Source organism: Chiloscyllium plagiosum, unplaced genomic scaffold, assembly GCF_037043375.1.
Source record: "Chiloscyllium plagiosum isolate Xiang-an unplaced genomic scaffold, Cpla_swu_hap1 HiC_scaffold_23, whole genome shotgun sequence".
In the NCBI taxonomy this organism is placed as follows: Eukaryota; Metazoa; Chordata; class Chondrichthyes; order Orectolobiformes; family Hemiscylliidae; genus Chiloscyllium; species Chiloscyllium plagiosum.
Genome location: NW_028270161.1, coordinates 20,976,101 through 20,998,072, shown reverse-complemented (window position 1 = coordinate 20,998,072; position 21,972 = coordinate 20,976,101). Strand labels below are relative to the sequence as shown.

At 39.7% G+C, this 21,972-nt stretch overlaps 2 protein-coding genes across 3 annotated transcripts in view; one reads left to right on the top strand and one right to left on the bottom strand.

Moving 5' to 3' along the window:
• LOC122561787 (interferon regulatory factor 6-like) overlaps positions 1 to 4,760 on the top strand; it is a 49,678-nt gene extending 44,918 nt beyond the window's left edge. For both annotated transcript variants that reach the window (XM_043713949.2, XM_043713947.2), the window contains 2 exons: positions 1,749 to 1,867; positions 3,304 to 4,760. In XM_043713949.2, the coding sequence (XP_043569884.1) occupies positions 1,749 to 1,867; positions 3,304 to 3,501 (317 nt within the window). In that variant the 3' untranslated portion in view covers positions 3,502 to 4,760. The remainder of the gene's footprint in view (positions 1 to 1,748; positions 1,868 to 3,303) is intronic.
• A 4,995-nt stretch (positions 4,761 to 9,755) lies between these two features.
• The window catches only part of tnpo3 (transportin 3), a 73,031-nt gene continuing 60,814 nt past the window's right edge, over positions 9,756 to 21,972 (bottom strand). Inside the window, exons 20-23 of the mRNA XM_043713950.2 lie at positions 21,157 to 21,324; positions 17,852 to 17,964; positions 15,293 to 15,391; positions 9,756 to 10,662 (exon numbers count right to left, since the gene is read on the bottom strand). Of these exons, the coding sequence (XP_043569885.1) occupies positions 15,331 to 15,391; positions 17,852 to 17,964; positions 21,157 to 21,324 (342 nt within the window). The 3' untranslated portion in view covers positions 9,756 to 10,662; positions 15,293 to 15,330. The remainder of the gene's footprint in view (positions 10,663 to 15,292; positions 15,392 to 17,851; positions 17,965 to 21,156; positions 21,325 to 21,972) is intronic.

Sequence of the window (21,972 nt, the reverse complement as noted above, 5' to 3'; positions counted from 1 at the left end):
GTAAAGGTAACTATAATTCATCCAAACAACTTGCTTTAGCTCCAGTTTCAAAAGAATGTTCTCGAACACAACAGGAAATACAGCACCTCGACAATATCCGGTTATCTTGGATAGCTTTCCAGCAATGAAGTAGGTATTTTGAAGTGTAGTCACAATCGTACGGAAGAAAATGAAACCACCAAATTGATCACGGCAAGGTCACACAAACAGCAATATGACACTTGCAAGATAATAGTCTTTGGTGATTTTGGTGGTTGAGGGATAAGTATTGGCCAAACACTGGAGATTAGAGCCATGAGATGGATTTTTTACTTGCTTTTACTTTCACCTCAACGGATCAGCAGGTAAATTTAATACGTCATTGGAATGATGGCAATAACTTGCATTAATATAGTACCTTTAACATAGGAAAACATCACAGAAGAGAATTCTAGAGCTTTAAGATGAGACACCTGAATGCACATCCAGTAATGGTGGACCAAAGGAAATTGCAGATGCACAGAAACTAAAACTGATGGACAGTAGAAATCGAGGAGGGTTTTGGGGCTGGAAGAATTTACAGAGCCAGGATGTAATAATGCTGTGGAAAGATTTGAAAACTGACATAGGAATTTCAAAACTACACATGGGAGTGCCTGCAGATTTTGTGCTCAAGATTTTCGATTAGGACATGAACCCTTTACCTTCTGACTCAGAAATATATGGTCCATAAGGATCCAGCCATTGTGCTGAAACAACATATATCAATGACATTGATAATTTATCATAAATGATATTGTATGTGATTACAATAAAGATAAACAATGCTTCATCCTCCTCCTCCTCTTGAACTGTCTGCAGCCTTCAATATGGTTGGTCATAACATCCACTTCCAAATCTCTCCCCATTGTTGTCCACGGGGTGGGACTGTTCTCATCCAGATCCATTCTCATTTACTTAATCATAGCCAGTTTCTAGATTAGAGTGGTCCTGGAAAAGCACAGCAGTTCAAGCAGCATTCGAGGAGCTTGAACTGCTGTGCTTTTCCAGCACCACTCTAATCTAGAATCTGGTTTCCAGCATCTGCAGCCCTTGTTTTTTACCGAGTTAATCATAGCCAGTGTCACTTGCAATGGTTTATCTTCTTGTTCCTACATCTTTACCTCTGGAGTCTCCCAAGGATCAATCTTTCAATGAATCTGTGCACTCGCTGACCGACATTACCTTCTATTTAAGCAGCATCTGGAATTTAACGTTTTCATGGGGGGTTTTTCTCTGTGACTCCTCCCTGGTCCTCTGGGATATCTATGAGAGTTTCTTAAGCATTCCAATTTTAATTGCTACAGGATTGCCAGCTGCAATTTCAACTTCCTAGTCCCTAGCTCTGGTATTTCCTCCCTGAACCTCTCTACCTCTTTTCTCCTTTCAGACAATCTCTTTAACCATGTTTGTGTCTCTCTACTACAATATCACCTTATCTGGTTCAATGTCAAATTCTGGTTTGAATGTCAAAGTGTCTTGAAGATATTTAGGGAGAGGATTCCAGAGCTTAAGGCCCAGACACCAACACTGGAACAATGTTGGAACAATTAAAATAGGAGATGCACAAGGGAAGAGAATTGGAGGAGCACAGCAATCTCTGAAGAATACTGTCTAGACATTACAGAAGTGGGGAGGGATGAAGCCATGGGGATATTTGAAAACAAGATGAGAATTTTAAAGGGAGGATGCATATTTGTCTCCATTCATTATACTCCTTTCTTTCACAGAATTGATAATGTATCAGAAGGGACAGACTAGCGTTGCCCCACTTTACGAGATCCAGCTCTGCTTTGGTGAGGAATGGCCAGATGGCAAACCCAAGGAAAAAAAGTTGATCATGGTGCAGGTAACAGTCTTGGAATGGGCCAGAGTGGGTAGTTGGCTTCTCTGATCTGGTGACTGTATAAATTCTTTGGAGCTTGCTCACATCTCTGGGCCCATATATAGAAGGGCAGAGGACTGGATGGCTGCTGTCACCTTTGAACAGACACCATCCTGGGGAGGATCACACAGTGTGAACACTCTCTCATATGAGGAATACAACTGTCTGGACACCCTTTCCTGATGTCTAGATACACGTCTGTGAATGGATTCTCTTTCCCATGAGAGAAAAGGATCTTGTGCTAAATGTTTGTTATTTATAAAAGTGCTTGTGTTGCTGAGTTAGCCACGTTGGTTGTTGCCAAAAATGTGATTCCTACTATAAAAGGAAATCCTGGTCAAAAGCTGCCTTTTGGTGGTGAACTCCATAAGATGATAAAATAAAGGAGAAGTGGGCCATTCAGCCCCTCAATTCCATTCTACCATTTAATTAAATCATGGCTGAGCTGACAATCCTGACCTGCACTTCCCTACCCTATTCCAATAGCCTCTGGTTCCTTAATGATTATAAAGTTGTCTCAGCCTTGGATGTACTCAATGTCCTAGCCTCAACAGCCCTCTGTAGTAAAGAATGTAGGGAATCTAATCTAATCTAATTCCACAGATTCAATTCTGAGAAAAAAAAAATCCTTCTTATCTCTGTTTTAATTGAGTGACTCCTTACTCTGGGATTATGCCCTCTGGTCCTATACTCTCTCACAAAAGGAATAACTCCCTTACGGGAGTTCCTTCCTATGGGCATGTGGTTCTATTTACAACACGTGGACTGCAGTAATTCAAGAAAGCAGTTCACCAGGGGATAGGCAATAAATGTTGGCCCAGCTGCAATGCCCACATCCAACATGTGAATAAAATACTCTCCCCATCTACCCCATCACGCCTCCTCGAATGATATGGCATAGAAACAAACTCTTTGGTCCAACCAGTCCATGCCAAACATAATTCTAAATAAAACTAGTCCCGCCTGCCTGCTCATGTCCCATACCCCTCCAAACCTTTCCTATTCATGTATCCATTCAAATGTCTTTTAAACATTGGAATTGTACCCACCTTGTATGTTTCAATTTTACCTCAAAGTCAATCTTAATTTCATTCTTATGAACTCGTGTTTGTATGCTGAATCTACTCAATCTCTGCTCCGATGAAAACCCACTCCATAGCTTAAATCAACCTAATTGATCTTTCTCTGGGCTGCCTCCAATGCCAATATATCTTTCATTAGATAAGTGGACCAAAACCATTTACAGTATTCAAGCCGAGATCTGGCTAGTGCTTTTTATAATTTTAGCAAGACTTCCCCATTTTTATACTCCATTCCCTGTGGAATAAAGATTTAATGTGAGTAACAAAGTGCAATATGGCAACTTGACATTTAATCTTTTCCTTTTCATGATGGTTCAGGTGATTCCAGTTGTGGCAAGAATGATGTTCGAGATGTTTTCAGGGGAGTTGTCATTCGATAGTGGGAGTATCTGCCTGCAAATCTCAAACCCAGACCTTAAGGACAACGTGGTGTTTCAGTTTAAAGAACTTCATCGATTACTTCAGTCCCAGCAAGGCCAGGGACAGTGGCCAGTGCAGCCTGCCAATCTACAATGAGGTTGCAAAGTACCTAAGAAGAGGATGTATTCCAGAATGCTGCCAATGGTTCTTGGGCTGTCGTTCTAAATTTGCTGCTGACATGTTTTAAAACGAAAACTAGGAGTTGGAGCTCAGAGGTTTTTGGTCCTAAATGCTGGAACTCTAAGTGGGAGTGTATAGGGCAAACAAGCACCTCTTATTCCTTCATCATTGATTTATGCATTTGACTTTTTATTATTACCTTCTCTTTAAAGGATTAAGGGCCGCTTCATCTTGCTTCTATCAGATTGCAACACAATGGACGCCATAGCAACTATTCTGAGGCAACTCATTCTTAATCCTAATTGTAATAAAAAGCACCTGTCAATGATTTAGCACCTCTGATTTGGAAATCATGTCTCACTATGTTTACTTATTGCGATCTTTTAAAAGGTTTGAGGAGATTCCCTACTACCATGTTGCTACATTGGTTTGGATTAGAAAAGCTGCAGCAGTGGTAACAATAGAATCAGGAACCATCCATTTCTGTGTGTGTCCACCAGGGTACTTATCCCCCTCACTCTTCAGATTTTGAATTACATGCTTCTGCAGTATAAACTTTGCGTTTTTTTTTAAAAAAAGCATTTTTATAACTTCCTTTCTGGATTGATTTGTTGGGAAATCTAGCACTTCAGGGTTATTTATGTCTTTAAGGTGAATGTACATTAAATTGGAGCTGAAGAATTCAGTATGACCTCACCCCAGCCACCAGTTCTGCGGAGCAAAACTGAGTTAATGGGTAGTGTTAGTGGCATAACCTGACTAATGAAACTCACTTGCAGTTTCAACAGTCATGATGCTTCCAATCATGAGATGTGGCTGGAGAGAGCACTTTGGAGTTATATAACACCAGAGTACAGTACTGGTGAATAAAGGTCAGTCACAGTAACATTGGGTGACAGTACTGATGAGTACAAATTTGTTGTATAACAGGTGAAGAATTGGTCAGTACAGGTCTATTACTCCATAGAACTGCACCAAATACTGTACTAGTTATCATTGTGTACAGATTTCACCATGTACAGTACAAATAGTTGCAGCTTCCTAATCCATGTTCCATTCTACAAATCTTTTCTGCACCATTTCTTTTGACATCTTCATGAAATTTGGTGCCAAGAATGGAACACAATATTCCAGCTGAACAACCAGTGATTTTATACAGGTTTTTGCATAAATTCTATGCTTTTATATATGGAAGTTCAGGAATAATATGCACTTTAATAAAATCATAGCATTCCTATAGTGTGGAAGTATATCATTTGGCCTATTAAATCCACACCAGACCTACCCCATCTCTGTAGCCCTATATTTCCCATGGCTAATTCACACACCCTGGACACTATGGGCAATTGAGCATGGAAAATCCACCTAACCTGCACATCTTTGGAGGGCAGAAGGAAACTGGGGGACTGGAGGAAACCCGCACAGATGCAGGGAGAATATGCAAACTGCACACAGTCGCTCGAGAGTGAAATCAAATCAGGGTTCCTGGTGCTGTGAGGGAGCAATGCCAACCACTGAGCCACCATGCCATCCCCAATGCTTTTGAACTCTATCAGATCTCCTATTTGTTTTGCTGTCAAAGGAAAACAACCACATTTCTCTAGTCTCTTCACATAACTTCAGAAATCTCCATACTACAGTATCCCATGTATCCGTGGATTTCTGTTTTCACTGGCAGCTCCCTTTTTCATCAGAATAGCACCAAGGTATTCTCCCCCTTCAGCCTGTTCCATCATTCAATTAGATCATGACTGAGACAGTTATGTTATACATTCCCCAAATAATGAAATCTAAACTGTTCATTTTCCCTCTAAACCTGGGACATACCTCTAGGTACATTGTTCCAGAAGGCAACATATTTGTAGTTGTCCTTCTTGTTACAATATCTAATTACTTAACTGTTTTCTGTTGTAATGTTGATTCAGAAGTTTTTTTTGCATTAGGGGAATTCTTAACTTCCTCTTTTTCTAAAATCACTGTTCTGCAACATCAGGTCTCTTTTCCTTCCTCTTTTCAGAGACTAGAGTCATAGTGTCACACAGCTACTATAAAAGAGAGAGAAAGAAATGAGGTTTTGTTCTGACCTGTATTGCTCTTCTGTGCGGAAGATTCTGGAGTAAAAATTGTAATTCAGGGTGAAACTGCAGTGTGACACATTCTAATCTAGTTACTCTTCAGCAGGCTTTGATACTGTGCAGAGTGTGACCCATAATACCAAGGGTTGAGCATTGTGCATAAACATATTCTCAAACATTTCCGCAGCTGACATGTGTTTGAACCATTGATGTCTAATTTTAGTGTGGAACGTTCAATACTTTACAACATGTGGAAACAGTTTTAAATTAACCCTTCCAATAGGGAATTTAAACTATTGGATTAGCTGATTTGTTCTCTGTTACTGCAGTAGTTGGGTCGATGGTACCTGAACAGAGTTGCATAATATTAATAGGAACTTTTGGGGTGGGTAGAATGACACGAAAGATTATCATCTTACAGATGGGCAATAGTGAACTTTCAAGATGCTAAATAAATATTGTCTGAACTTGATAAAATATTTAACCAGTCAGGGAGGAGGGCCTCAGCATTGCCTTAGGCATTGAATTAGACTTGTTTCCACAGCAACGGGCACCTCTTGTATTTCAGGTCTGATCAGTGATTAAAACTTTTGACAATGATCTTACAGACAAGGCAGGAATGTGACAGTCTAGTTGCCAACCAAATACTTGTACCCCATTTACTGATATATTGACCTATAAAAACAAGTGCTGTGTTATCATTTTTGATAATACATAATTATTGTAATGCTGCTGGGGGGGGGGGGGGGAAGAAGAGGGAGGTCAGTCATCCCTTATTAACCCACAAGTTCATCCGTCCCAAAACAAGAGGTTTTACAGATACAGATTGAGTTTATGTAATTTCTGGTTATGATTCCAAATCACTTGCTGTCTGAAGTATTGTAAAAATGTAGAAATTTGACAGAAAAGACGCATGAGAATACCAATGAAAGGTTGCAATTGGGGAAAATAAAAGTCAAAATATTGTACTTATCACCTGCTCATTATGAATGGATTGAGACAAATATACAATTAAAGACTGATAAGGGCTCTTACAGTGCAGTGGTAGTGTCCCTATCTGAATCGGGACGCCTGGGTTCAAGAACCCCCCTTGCTCTAAATGTGTCATATCTAAACAAGTTGTTTAGAAATATCTTATTAAAGATTTTCACAATTCGAGATTATAACCAGGAGCCTAAACAGCTGCTTCCATTTATTCATTTTTAAAATTGGTTTGCAGAGATACTAGGTAAGAAATCAGAAGGAGAGGAGAGTAGGAGGGTGAAAAGACAGGATTTGAGAGCGTATGAGTGGCAGGAAGAGTCATGGAACGAATCACAGCATCATGCTTCAAAAGCTGAGGGCACAATGGCGCAGTCGGGTAGAAACGGATATCCCATGCATTCATTTTTTTAAAAATATAAAGCCAATTACTACAGCCGTGGGAGTCTGCACCCTGTGCCCTAATCCCATTTTTAAATTCACACCACAATTTTTAAGCCATCTCAGGTCATCTCGTAAAACAGGTTGATAGTCAAATGGCTGTTGGAAAGTCCCTGTAAGAAGTTTGATTTTTAAATTTGATGAACAGAACATGTCTCTAAAACCTACATGTAAAAAAAATCCTAAATTGTACACACATCCTAGTTTACCATTATAAGATTCAAAATAACCAGTTCTTTAGCATTTAGAATCATACAGCTTTGATTCTGAAAAAATAAAATATCAGTTCCAGAAAAAAAAAGGTTCTACAGAAACAATGATCTGCATGGTCAGAAGATCCCTGGTTACACTGCTGCATGAGTATAAGAGGTAATCTTCTGGATCATAGAATTCATAGACTCCCTACACTGAGGAAACAGGCCATTCGGCCCAACAAGTCCATACCAATTCTCTGAAGAGCATCCCACCCAGACTCTCCCACTCTTTCCCTATCCAGGTAACCGTGCATTTCCCACAGTTAATCCACCTAACCTACACATCCCTGGACACCATGGGCAATTTAGCATGGCTAAGCCACCCAACCTGCATATCTTTAGACCATAGGGGGAAACCCTCACAGATACTGAGAGAATGTGCAAACTCCACAGTGTGTCGCCCGAAGCTGGAATTGAACCTGGGTCCCTAGCATTGTGAGGGAGCAGAGGTAACCACTGAACCACCATGCCACTGTTAACAGATGATCAGGTCTGCCTGTCATTCCTCTAAAATTAACCATCCCTTACAGTGATGCATTTCAAGTGTTAAATGTAGTTATGAGCCTATTGACTTAGGAAGGTTACAGTCCTGGTCTTATGCAGCTAGACAAGCAGCAATGTATAACAACAGGTTCTTGGGAACATCGAGCTAAGGGCTTGATTTATTCAGCTCAGTCAGACGTGCAATTTTAAGAGGGCTCAGACCCTGACTTGAATATGACGTCCCTGATATCAAATAGGTAGACCTCTACCTTCCACATAAAAGTCATTGCTTAAGATCCAAGAGAATGAACCTGAGTTTGAGCAAAGGACTCAAATATTTTGTAGAACTTAAACCCCATCAAGAAATGGCAGTGGAAAATAGGAAATTTTATAAATACAAATCAAGTCCACATTCCTGCAATCAGATCCAAAGTGCAGCCCTTAGTTTCTAAAGTTTCATTTGCCATTTTAATTCTCTATCCTCTGTTCCTACCCTATTTGAATTATGCTTGAAAAGGAATGTCACCTTTCAATCCAGCATTTTACAGCCTTTCAGACATTGAGTTCAATAATTTCAGATCATAATCATTATTCCTATTGTTTTTCTGGCATGTGCTGACAATGCTGCTTCTGACCTTAACTCCTGTGGGTTTTTTTGTTTCATTAGCACTTTGTTTTCCTTGCACCTCATACCTTTGTCATTTAAATCTTTCTTATCAGCATCTTTGATTGTTTAAATGCTGTTAAATTTGTAACACTTTCCAGTTCGGGGGTTACAGATGTGAAATAACTTATGTCTACAGAGATGCTGCCCTGTTAAGCATTTCCAGCATTTTGTGTTTCTTCTTAATCACATTTTTATTTACCTGCTGCACAAGAACTTTTCCTGCCAAACACAGACCACCCTGGTTTTCTCACTGCAGCTCAGATTCATTGTATCAGACTGTGCCTCTATGAGGAACTGGATTTGGATTATCCCTAATTCATCATCCACACAATCTTTACACCCTTGTGACACTTACTGCTCTTTACCTTTGGACCAGGAGGCCTTAGGTTCAAGTCTCACTTGCTCCAACGTGTGTAATAACATCCCTGAACAGGTTAATGAGAAAATGTTTACACATGCAAACATTACAACCAGCAGATAGATATCTTACCTCCCATCAATCTGAATTGGCTTGATTCAAAATCCCAGAGGTGAATTCACATTAATTGACTTTTTGCAACAACCAGAGAGAACCTCACAAAAGTTTCTCCCTTTCCAAAGGAGTCCAACTTTCTCTCAGGACTTACATTATTACAAAGTCAAGAAATGTCAATTATTTTAAACACACCAAACCTTAAGTTTATTTCACTTTTTTCATTTAAAAAGGCTTAACATTAACATTTCTGAAGAGTAAGCTTAATACTAACAATATTAAAAATCACCAAGTGAAATTCCTAAATCGTAATGAAGCGTCAAATGAATCACGTTTCTTATTTCAGGAAGGCCAATTCAGTGACTCATGAGCATATTCTGCAGTGCACTGCAGAAATAAATGAAGTGCTCTTTCAAAGAGTATCTGCTCATCACAGTCCGAAATGAGCTTTTTGCTTTCTCCCATAGGCTGCTACACACTAAGGGGAAGAGGATTTTTCAACTCTAATTCAACAAAGTGAAGAAACTGGCATAGCTTGCAATGAACCCTGGAGTTTGACATTGATGCTACAACAGCCAGGCCGAGTTAGGAGTTGCAAGGTCACATTAAAAAGCTTTTTAATATCTTTAGCTAGAGAATGGTGAGAATGTGGAACTTGCTCTCACATGGAATAATTTAGGCAAATAACAAATTCATTAAGGGGAAGGTAGGAAAGTACATAAGAGAAAAAGGAAGAGATGGACATGCTGATAGGTCGATTCATGTGAAGTAAAAATACCACCACAGCAGTTGAGTTGAATGGCGTTTTTCTTCATTATAAACTCTATGTGCTAGAATTTCACTATAAAACAGCCAAACACATTTACTATTGTTTATTTTTTTTTAATTGTTCTCGAGATGGTTACAACACCAGACGGAACAGCACTCGCGCACTCACTTCCCAATGAATTACCTTCTACCCGCCAACTCCCAGGACTCCCATCCTTCACACCCAGCTCAACAGTGCTGTCCATGTACGCTTATGTAAACAGCCACTGCCCACCCACCCCTTCACACTTTTTTTGTTTTTATTGACCTGCTACTTGGTCTCAGTCAATATCTTCACAACCAATGGAAACTCATCCACACCCTCCTCACGCAAGGTTGGGCTCAGATCCACAACTCCACATCCCAGAGATCCATGGCTCCATTTCTTTTATCAATGCTCTTCCTAATTTTTTTTTTAAGTTGAGACACAGCTGAGGTTTCATAACCCCTTCTGTCATTTGTCCATTAATCATGAACACTAAATATGATTTTCATTTTAGAAATCATTAAGAAAGTCTCTTGTGCTATGCACAATAATCTTCCCAGCCCCATCCCACCCTCCCCTCCCTCCCAAAAAAAACAAACTCCTCCCTGAAGGAACTCTGGCTGATTTTAAAAGCTGGTTTATTCTAGATCCTCCTTTTACATACAAGCTGAGGCAACATAATTTTCACCACCTGTCATTTTGGCATGCTGTTGATCCTCTGCTGAAGCCATCTTGAAGCTGGGAGGGGGGCAAAAAATCCTGGACTATCCCATCTCTGCATGCCCTGATGCACAATGCCAGGCAGGCTGCACCTATGTGGCGTTATGCAGTAGGGAGTTTGGCACTTCTCTCCCAGTCTACAGACCTCTGCTTGTGATTTTTTGCCCCGTTTGCTCTCGCTGGGAACCGGCCATGGCATTTTGGGTTCATTTTGATTTGCATTTCCAGTCTTGTTTTTGAGACACAGTCCTCTGTGGAAATAAAAAACAATTTTAGAAAACCTTAGATAATTTCTGAAATTCTTTTCTATGTTGAATAGAAATGAATAAGTTGATTCTGAAAGCACATTTTCATGTATATTTCCAGTGAAACCCTGAATACCCCTGAACTCCAATGTTTCTTAAACCATCAAACTGCTTATCCAAGATACATCACTGGATGAAAAGAAATTTTCTCCAAACAAACACTGAAGTGATTGAAGTGAACTGTTTCCATTCTTGTTACATACCATGTTCCTATTACGAACAGCATCCTTCTCACTGAATTATGAGCAAAACCAGTCCTATTATGTCATTTTGACTACAAAATTACTGCAAAACCCTACTTTATGCCTTTATTACTTTTAAATTTGACTATTCCAAGCCCACTCCTGACCAACAATTTACCCTTCATAAACTTGAGATTATTCAAAACTGCTGCCTGTGTCCTTACTTGTATCAAGACCTGTTCCATAACCACATGTGTTTGCCGATTTACTACTTAATACCTAACTAACCAACCTCGCAATTTTAACATTCTTATCCTTTTGATATCCCTTACATACTAAGGGATATTTCATGGAGCTTACAAGGTCAGAAAATATGACTGTGAGGTGATTTAAATAGGCAAGATGGAAAATTTAAACTTCCTGATGACAGGTTGAGATGCAGAATAAAATTAGTGGGATGTAGAACTTCGCTGGCTATGGCAAGTTGCTTCTTGTAACGCATTTGTAAACCATGAATACTCATTAGTGTAAAATCTTGTTAAAAATAATATCCTGCATTTAAGATAAAAGATGCAGGAGAATCTTGTGTCATGATCATTTGAAGGTCTGCTTTGTGCAACTGAACGCAAGGTTTCCTTCTTTTGATTCTAAGGCACAGAGAGGAAAGCAGATGAATGCATGCTTGGATTAAGGCTGAGAACCATCAAGAGTCAGGGGTGAGGAGGATTTTTGAAGTGGGAAGGATCTGCTGTTGCAATGTAATTGGGGAGGGGCATTTTAGATAGCTGGAAAAAGAGTGGAGAGAGAGAAGACATGCATGTCCTCCTTGGATGCTGGCTGGCAGAGTCCTTGTAAGAGCTTTGAGTTCTGGAATCAGGAGGTTTGTAGCACAGAAAAAGGCTCTTTAGCTGATGGAGCCTACACTAATCAAAACAACCATTTAACTATTCTAATACCATTTTCCTGAACTTGGTCCATAGCCTTGTATGCCTTGGCACACTACATTCATCCGTAACATTTCAATTTCCTTACTGGAGATTGTTCTCGGACAATGTCCTTTTATTGGTATAAAAGAGGGAGATAAAAACAATGACTGCAGATGCTGGAAACCAGATTCTGGATCAGTGGTGCTGGAAGAGCACAGCAATTCAGGCAGCATCCGACGAGCAGCAAAATCGACGTTTCGGGCAAAAAGCCCTTCATCAGGAATAAAGAGGGAGAGCCAGCTGAGCTTGCAAGTTCATCCATGTCCCACAGAGTTACAAACACAATCCTGGAGACTAACATGAACACACTGAACAACAGAAACAAAACCAGTGTAGCTTTCATAATAAAGGAAACGCCCCATACTCCCATGTAACCAATGATTGTCAACTATGTGATGTGCTAATATATTTAACTCTCTGACTAAGTTTCACAGGTTAGGACAATACACAAAAATAAAGGTAAAGTCAATGTGAAATATTTACTGCCAAAATTTAATTTTGGAAAACATTTTTGGTTCCCATTGTTATGCTGATGGTGATGGTGATATTATTAAGTAGGAAAGTGACCACCAAGATGCAGAGGCTCCCTGTTTGGCCAGGAGATTCTAATAGGTTGTCTGTTGAGGCAGCATGGTCTACTGACAGCTATCGAAAGGATGTTATGAAACTCGAATTGGTTCAGAAAAGATTTACAAGGATGTTGCCACAGTTGGAGGATTTGAGCTATAGGGAGAGGCTGATTAGGCTGGGGCTGTTTTCCCTGAAGCATCAGAGGCTGAGGGGTGACCTTATAGAGGCTTATAAAATCATGAGGGGCATGGATAAGATAGACAAAGTCTTTTCCCTGGGGTGGGGGAGTCCAGAACTAGAGGGCATAGATTTAGGGTCAGACAGGAAAGATATAAAAGGGACCTAAGGGGCAGAGGATGGTGTGTGTGTGGAATGAGCTGCCAGAGGATGTGGTGGAGGCTGATACAATTACAATATTTAAAAACATCTGGATAAATATATAAATAGGAAAGGTTTAGAGGGATATGGGCTAAGTGCTGGCAAACGGGACTAGATTAGATTGGGATATCTGGTCAGCATGGACGAGTTGGACTGAAGGGTCTGTTTCCATGCTATATATCTCTATGACTCCATGATAGGTTTCAAAGAAAGCCTTGCCCTGTTGTTAAATTAGCCATGCTTTAGATGCACTCTGCTGGCACTTAGTGTGTGGGAAACAAAAAAATGAGAGAAAATAGAAGTAGCACAGAGTTCCAGTTACAGTGCTAAGATCAATATTCAGTTGACATAATCATGGTCCTAATGCCCGATTTCCTCCAAACCTTGAGGCCAGAGTTAGCCACCATCATCTAGTTCTTGAGGATCCCAATCTTCCTAACTATTATTAACAGCAGTGCATGTAGATGTCAAGGATCTAAGCTCTGGAATTTCCACTGTCATTCTTTCCTTTTTTAAAAGACCAGCTTTAAATCTACATCTTTGACCAAGAGTTTTTTTGGCCATTTACCTACTATTTCCTTATGTGGCTTATCAAATTTTACTTTATAATGCAATGTTCAATTACATGTGATATTTAATTTTCCTAACAGCACTGACTGCAAGTTGATATCGAAATTTAATCAAAGCTGGGTGGGGCAATGGGTCAAGGATTGACAACTCATTGCTGTAACTGGAATCCCAATCCAGCTGGTCTGTTTAGTTTGTGTGTGATATTATTTTGAACAGTTTCAAATCATTTGCACAAAAGAGACTCCACAGCAATTGCATTTACAAATCCTTCTCTATTGCAGAGGAAGAAGGGATCATCAGTGGTAAGGCAAGTTTCAAGAGCAAGATTTCTTCCAAAGTGAAGTCAAAATTAAGTGGGCCCCCTCCCACTGAGTGAACATTGAATCCTAGCTTGTTTCCTTCTACACAATGGTGAGACTACAGAATGGGTGATAAGACACTATTGCTTACATTCAATTCTTTGAAATGGGACCACTACCTTTTTAAGCTTAGATGATCAGATCAGCCCTGATCTCATTGAAAGGCTGAGCAGACTCGTTGGACTGAATGACCTACCACTGTTACTATGACTTATGCTCTAACAGGCTACATCTAGCTCAGTTGGCTGGACAGCTGGTTTGGAACAGTTTGCAAGTCAACAGTTTGGAATCAGTTTCCACATCGACTGAGTTTATCACAAAGGACTCTCCTTCTCAACCTTTCCCAGTGCTTGAGACATGGTATTCCTTAAGTTAAATCACCACCAGAGGTCTCTCATGGGAGGCATGTCAGCAGTTGCCTCAGTGCCAGGGACCGATGTTAGTTTCCAACCTTGGCCAACTGTCTGGATAGAGTTTGTATGTTCTCACTGTGTCTGCTCTTCTGAAGGCCAATGCAGACTCAATGGGCTGAATGGCCTCTTTCTGCGCTGTAGGGATTCTATGAATCTATTTCTCAATTTTGCCTCTCACCAGAAGCGTAGTGACCCTCAGGTTAAACCATCACCAGAGGCCTGTCTGTAATGAAAGAACAGCCCTTTGATCTGGTAGACTATGGAACTTTACAAACAATCAAGTTAATGAAAAATTTACCCAGGAATACTTGATGTTGGAACATCATACAAACTCCATTCATTCTGACAGAGAACTCTTCCCTAGGTCTAATCTCAGTGAGTTTCAGAAGCACATGGAAGGCAGTTTGACAAAGTCCCTGAGCCACAGTTGAAGGCTGTAAGATGAGGAGACGTTGTGGCAAAGGTACCATAGAATAAAAGGCTAAGAAATTTCCCTCTGCGCATCAGTGAGACTGGAAGATTGAGTTATTGAATGTCAGGAGATGCTAACTTGGGTACTACTACTTATCTTGGATGTGATGAGTTCTTCAGAGGAAAGTTGCCAACGCTGCAATGCAATGAATCCATACTAGATGCGAGTGAGGACAGTATATAGTTCCTTCAACTGCTCAATGAAGGAGTGTGATAAAAGAGCAAGAGAAGGAGAGAGACACAGACTTTAAACTCTCCTTAAACAAGACAATGAATAAGGAGACATACATCAATAATTCCAACACACTGCTCAACTTAGAGTCAGAGACTGAACAACATGGAAGAGTTATTTTTTATAATGAGTAGGACCATTAGGTGAAGTGAGGAAGGAGCATATTAGAAACTTAGAACAAGACAGACCTCAAACAGAGATTGCTCAGAGACATGTTTTTTTTCTTGGTTCTTTTCATATGAGGGATTACAGAACAGTTCCTTTGGTCTGAATGGTCAATTCCAGGCTATCTACAGTTGCATTTTATGGAACTCCTGGACTGGAAAGCCCGGGTTCAAGTCCCACTTGCTTCAGAAGTGTGCAATAACATCTCTGAACATGCAGATTAGAAAAATAGTTCCAAAACAGTTCTTACCTGGGAGACTGATGCAAGTCATGGATTTGTGAACACAGCTATCGGAAGAGGCGTGTGAAATCTCTCAAAGCCCAGCAAACTTTCTTACATTCATCAGCACTACAAAAGGTTAAAAAGATGCATTGAAAATCAACAGAGCACTAACTTAACTTTGAATACGGAGTTAAATTAACATTGATCTATATAGATTATTAGCATATAGCAGTAGCTTAAATTAACAGAGCACTGTGTTAAAGTAACAGGGGATAATGGATCTCATTAACACTAATTTTCATAAAAACGAGCACACAGCCGTGGGTTATAGTAATGCTCCATTTATCCAGACTCACACAATCAATGTACACAATCATAAGGCTGGTTCTGCTATAAAGTGAAAAAGATTAAACATTAACTCTCTAACTTGCAAAGGAATTTATACAAAAAGTTCAAAGTTAACGATTCTATGACTGAAAGATCAGCTTATATACAGTAAAGGCAAATGTTAGGAACCATGACTCTTGACAGTTTCTTTTTCAGGCGAGTGAGCTTCTGCTGAGGTGACCTCAACTCTGCACAATTAGGATTAACTGCTCCTTCCAGACAAACCTCCTGCCCAAGAATATTGCTCTATTTATTTGATAAGATTGATCATTTTTTGTTTCATTTTGATTTTTTCCTAAGCTTTTGATTGCCCACTTCAAATACTTTCTCTTTTTTCTCACACTGTGAAACCTTGCTGCTCATGGTTACTCTCAAAGTGTGAGGGACAGTGGAACTTAAGGGAGATAGTCACCGCACATATCTAGTAGGGAGGGTCAGTGGATCACAATCAGGAGCCCTAGCTACCAGCAGCTTCTTGATCCAAAGACAGAATTCCATGGCTGCTTACTAATGTTAACATACTCAACTCTAATTAAGAATCAAACTCTCACACTCCCTGATCAGTGGCTGAATGAGCTGGGCCAGCGAGTCCATCCAGCTCATCATCCAGAGAATCCTTTGGACAATTTAATATAAAAATGCAATTGCAAAACCCCACTGTACTGAAAAAGATATTTCCTCTACAAATGGAATGAAATTAAGGTTTTGTAAGTGAGCCAACTGTCCAAAAGATGGTGGTTTTCTTTGTTTAATTTGGCACATGGATAAAGTTCATAAAGTCATCAATCATGTTTTGACCAACTCAATGACAAATTTCAATGAGTGAAGTTAAAGTTAAAACTCAGACAGCTATCATCCATTAAAATGCACATCGATTGTCAATCAAGACCACAGGTTCAAGCTAAAGTCGGTCCAATTAGGATTGACATTTAATGTCTGAAATTATAGCATTGGCCATACTTTTGGGTGAGGTCATACTGGACTACAAAAAGTTCAATTATCTCTTTCCCAAGCAGGAGAATAAAACCACAGAAAAGTTACAGATAAAAGGTTATTCAGCCCAGTGCATCTGCATCACCTTAATAAACTAGCCACCCATTTACCCACTTAACAGAACCTGGTCCATAGCCTTGCATGTCACAGCACTTCTGGTGCAGATCCAGATTTCTTTCACATGATGAATGTTTCTACCTCAACAAATTGGTCTGCAAATTCCAGACATCCACTACTCTCTGGGTGAAAAAGGTCAATCTCACATTCCTCCTAATTCTTTCACCAAGAATTAAATCTGCACCATTCCACTAAGAAAAACAGGTCTTGCCTGTCCACTTTATCCCTCATTATTTTGTCTATCTCAAATAAGTCACCCATCAGCCTCTCTGTTCTAAGGGAATGAAACAACCCCAGCCTATCCAATCAATTATCAGTAACTTATTAGAATAAAGAGACAAAAGATAAACTAAACAAGTGTCACTACAATTGCTCCTCGATCAGCTTGCGCGACAGATGAAGCCAGGTGTAATGCTGGATTCAAAAACCAATTATGCACGGAAACACAAACAACTGCTGACTCATCCACCATAACCATTTTTTTTCAACTATTAGCATCAGTAAAATTCAACCTTTTGATACAACTCTCTACTGTTCAGAGTTGAATAATATGAAAAACATTTTCAGAGCACGAATAACTCAGGAGGCGCGGTTTCAAAACAAGCCATTCCTGACTACAAAGTGCGATCATACGGACTAGGCAAACCATAAGGTATAATTCAAGTCAGGACTTGCTCAGTGTCAACACTTTACCATATGGAGAAACCTCATGATTGTTTGAAGGTGGAAGTCAGTCAGCCCTTATACAGGTCTGAGCATGTTGTTGATTGTTAATTCATTGAATGCTTTCTTCCTCTGTAACTGGCCTTATGTTAATTTGCCTTGTATTGATAGAAGAACACTGGGAAAATGTCATGTAATCAGTGAGTTGCAATCTCCGAGTGCAACATTATAATATTGTTCTAGACCTATTAAAAAGGCCTCAGTACAGTAATCTTACCAGTTCCAGAGCATGCTAGCTGTAAACACTAGCTGTCATTTGAGGAAACCTTCCCTTCCCAATTGTCCAACACTAGCACCTTCCCAAACCATCAGGATACTGCTAGCTTTGCATGCCCACTGAGCAATTATGCTCACAACTACTCTCACCTGGTGACTTGCTTGTGGAAGTCAGTCAGCTGCTTGTGTGTTACTGTGATAGCACCCCCTGCTGTCTCTTTTGGTAATGACTTGAGTGAAACCTCCAACCATCGGCAAAAGGTCTAAAGGGGACAAGAACAAAAAAAATTCAAAGATTCATGGGATGTATGCTGAAAAGACACTAGTGTTGAAGGTGAGAATTGGGAAGGGATTAATACACATTCCCTGAATACACTGTCTAAGCTTCAACGAAATGAGATTTCCTGGTTTTGATAACATCGGATAGCCTTAAAACAGACAACAGTGCCTCACTATATCCATTTCTATATAAGATGAAGATGAAGGGTAATCAGATTTTTGATAAACGTTGTCACACATATTATGCTTACTTATTCACCTAAAACATGCATTAGACCTCCCACACATACTTTCTCTCAGATAGCAGGAGTGCAGTTTAACATAAGACATTGATTAACTTGGTAGAGTCTAGGTTACAGTACAAAGCACAGCACCAACATTACACCTGAATACACATGGACACTTGCAACTACTCCTGATTCAAGTATACAAGCATCTGTGTACATGGGCACATTGAAAGGGAGAACACCAGTCTAACCTTGGATTTAAATGTTAAATAGAAAGATCTCAAGGCACTACAAAATTGAAAATTTCACGCTAGTTAGTTGGTTCTGTTATAGAACACAATCTTCAGAGTTTCTGCTCCACGTATCGCAGATGAGTAAAACATTGCTCTCTGAATGTAATTACTGCACAAATACTCAATTATAGCATTTTTGGAAATCTGTGAAAATCTGCTTAGCCAGCTTTCATTCTAAATTCAGAGTATTTAATATTCAACACCACAGATATTTACAGCACAGGAGGCCGCGATTTGGTCCCATCATGTTCTGCACCAAAGACCTGACTCCAATAATCTCATTCTCTAGCTCTTAGTCCATAGCCCTGGAGGCTACATTGATGCAAAAGAACACATAAATAACTCTTCAAAGTTACAAGAGCTTCTAACTCAATTACCCTTTCAAACTGAGTTCAAAACTCCCACCACTGCCTGGGTGAAGATGATCCTCAACTCCCCTCTAAGCCTTATACTGCTAGGCCTAAATCTATGGCCCATGCTTATTGACCCCTCTAGCAATGGAAAGAAGTTAGCTTCTCATCCACCCTACGTCCCTCAATTGTATACACAACTATCAGGTCCTCTCTCAATCTTTCCTCTTCCAAGAACCAGCCTATCCTTGTTTTCCTCATACTTTTGGTCCTCCAGCCCAGGCACCGTCCTGGTAAATCTTTCCATAATCTCTAGTTCAATCACATCAATCCTACAAAATGGTGACCAGTACTTGCACAATACTCTGCTTGCAGCCTAACCAGCATTTTATACAGTTCTACACACCATCCCAGCTTTTGTACTCTATGCCCCTGCTAATAAAAGCTAGTGTTCCATCTGCCCTATTTTCCATAACTACCTGCCCTGCTACATTCAGGGATCTGTGGAGACACACATTAAGGTCCCTCTGACCTTCAAAACTTTCCAGCTTCTGACCATTCATACTGTCATCCTTTGCCTTGCTAGACTGCCTAAAGTGCATTACCTCACTTTTCTGGACTGAATTCCATATGCTATTGCTCTGCCCACCTGACTAACCCACTGATAGGCCCCTGGAGTCCACTGCTACATTTCTATTTACCTCCACAATTTTCATGTTACACGCAAATCTTTTAAACACATCCCCCTACATTTAAATGCAAATTATCATTAACGTACAACATAAAACAGCAAGATCTCCAGCACTGAGGCCTAGGAAGCTCCACTGAAAATAGACATCCAGTAAAACGAATACTCCTCAGCCATCACTTCTTGTCTCTCTACTAATTTTGGATCTAAGGTGCCACTTTGCCTTGATTCATTGGGCTCTTATTTTCTTGACTAGTCTGCCATTACAGCATCTAAAGCCTTGTTAAAGTCCATGTAGACCACATCAAATGTAGAATTTTTATCAACACTCCTGGTTACCTCCCCAAAAGAATTCCATTAAATCTGTCAAATATGAACTTGCCTGAATAAACTGCAAATATATTCTGCTCCTCAGAATTCTTGCTAATATGTTTTCTACCATCAAGCTTAGATTGTCTGGTATGTAATTTCCTGATCTACCCCTTCCTCTTTTTTTTAAAAATACTGGCACAATGCACAGATTACTTCTATTCCCCCAATGGGCCCTACTCTTTACTTAGTTATTCATTGCCCTATACTTTTTTCTCTTAAAAATGGGGTTTCCTTTATTCTACATGCCAATGCTGTCTCATACACTCTTAGCTTGCCCAATTTCTTTCTCTAAATTAACCCCTACAATCTTTTATACTCCTCTCGGGACTATGCTATATTGAGTGCTCAGTATCAGCCACAGGTTGCTCTTATTTCTTACTCAATGTTTATATTCCTGCATAGCCAGGGTTCTCTGGTCTTGGTGCCACCCTTTGTCTTTACAGGAACATAATTCCTCTGTACTCCTACTATTTCCTTCTTGAGTGCTTCCCTCTGCTCCCTCCCTTCTTGAGTGCTCTGATAGTAAAATGAACTAAGAGTAGTTACTTGAAGTTAAAACTAAGATAATTTAGCCTTTCTCCAGTTTACAAATTCTATTCCCAGCCTACACTAATCCTATTCCACAAATATCCTAAATCTGTGTGACTGATCATTCAGCTCTGGAACTGTCCTCATGTAGTTCCTCACAATGCAATCACTTTGTTACATGGAGATACTAAGCAAGCTATGGTTATTTTTGTAACAGCAAGGCAGGGGAGATTTAGCAAAGTTTTCAAAATTGTGAAAGACTTTGTCAGATACGATTAAACTATCACCACTAACAGACCAGTTGAAATCCAGATTTAAGGTGATCACCAAAAGAATCATGGAAATTGGAAGACCTTTTTAAAAATGAAGCGAATTGCTATGATCCGAATTGTCTGGTAGAATAGCAGTGGAAACAATTTCAGTAAAACTTTCCAATGATAATTAACACTTAAAGAATTTGTCTTTAAAGATCAGTGAGGAAAGAGCAAAGGGAGGGGTCTATTTGGGTGGATCTTTCAAAAACCAACAAAGGCATATAGACGTGAATGGTCTCCTGTGGTTTATGATTCTATGGTTGCAGAATCTTACTTGAAAGTCATAAAAAGCGAATGAAACTGAAAATGCCGAGCCATGAAAGTGTTTTGAATAATATGCCCATCTGCCTTTAATTAGCAAGATAAAGCCTCCAGCCATTAATCAGATACTATTGTGATCTTACCGCTCTGTCGATTTGCATGATTTCCCATATAACCTCTGCTAGGTCTGGCAAAGTATACGGGGGAAGGCAGAAGCACACAGCCTGGAGCAGTTGATTGACCAGTTGTTGACCATGTTGGGTCATCACCTGTTTGATTAGTTCCTTCCGCAGTTCAAAGTCATCCTCGTGCTGTGGAAGCGAGATCCAATTATTACTACATTTTTTGTTCAGTTCATTCAGCCATTGTAATGAGATTGATACATAACTCTGCAGGTATGAAAACTCCATTCTTTGAAATTGAGAAATCGATGAATTCCACAGTACAGATCAGCAAGCAAGACTGTAGAGGAGGCATGATGTCTCAGTCATCAGTGCTGAGGCTGACTTCAAGCTTGGGTTTTAAAAGCCTACAGTGCATATCACTAAGCTTTAGCTTTACAGAGCTTTATACTCCAGCAAGGTTGGATTTTAAGATTTGAGAGACTGCAGATGTTAATGGCAGACCACAACCAAGTCCCACAATTTTGGGAAAGACCACGTTTCAGTGTAGGACAGGACAATGATACTTACTTTAAGATTAGTAGTTCAGTAATGCAGCAATACCTCCAAAAGTGGTTTCTATGCATTCATTATACCTTCAGTACACAAACAAAAGATGATATCTGCACATGTGGGGAAGGCTTAAACAGCATATCATACCTAACAAATATTTTATTATTTTTCATACTGGAATTATATTGTAGTAAAGAAACAAGCTAGATTAAGTATTTATTTATAAATAGAGGGCATTTCTAGAACCTAAATTGTAAAGGAATTTTAACAGTAAAAGGTTGAAAC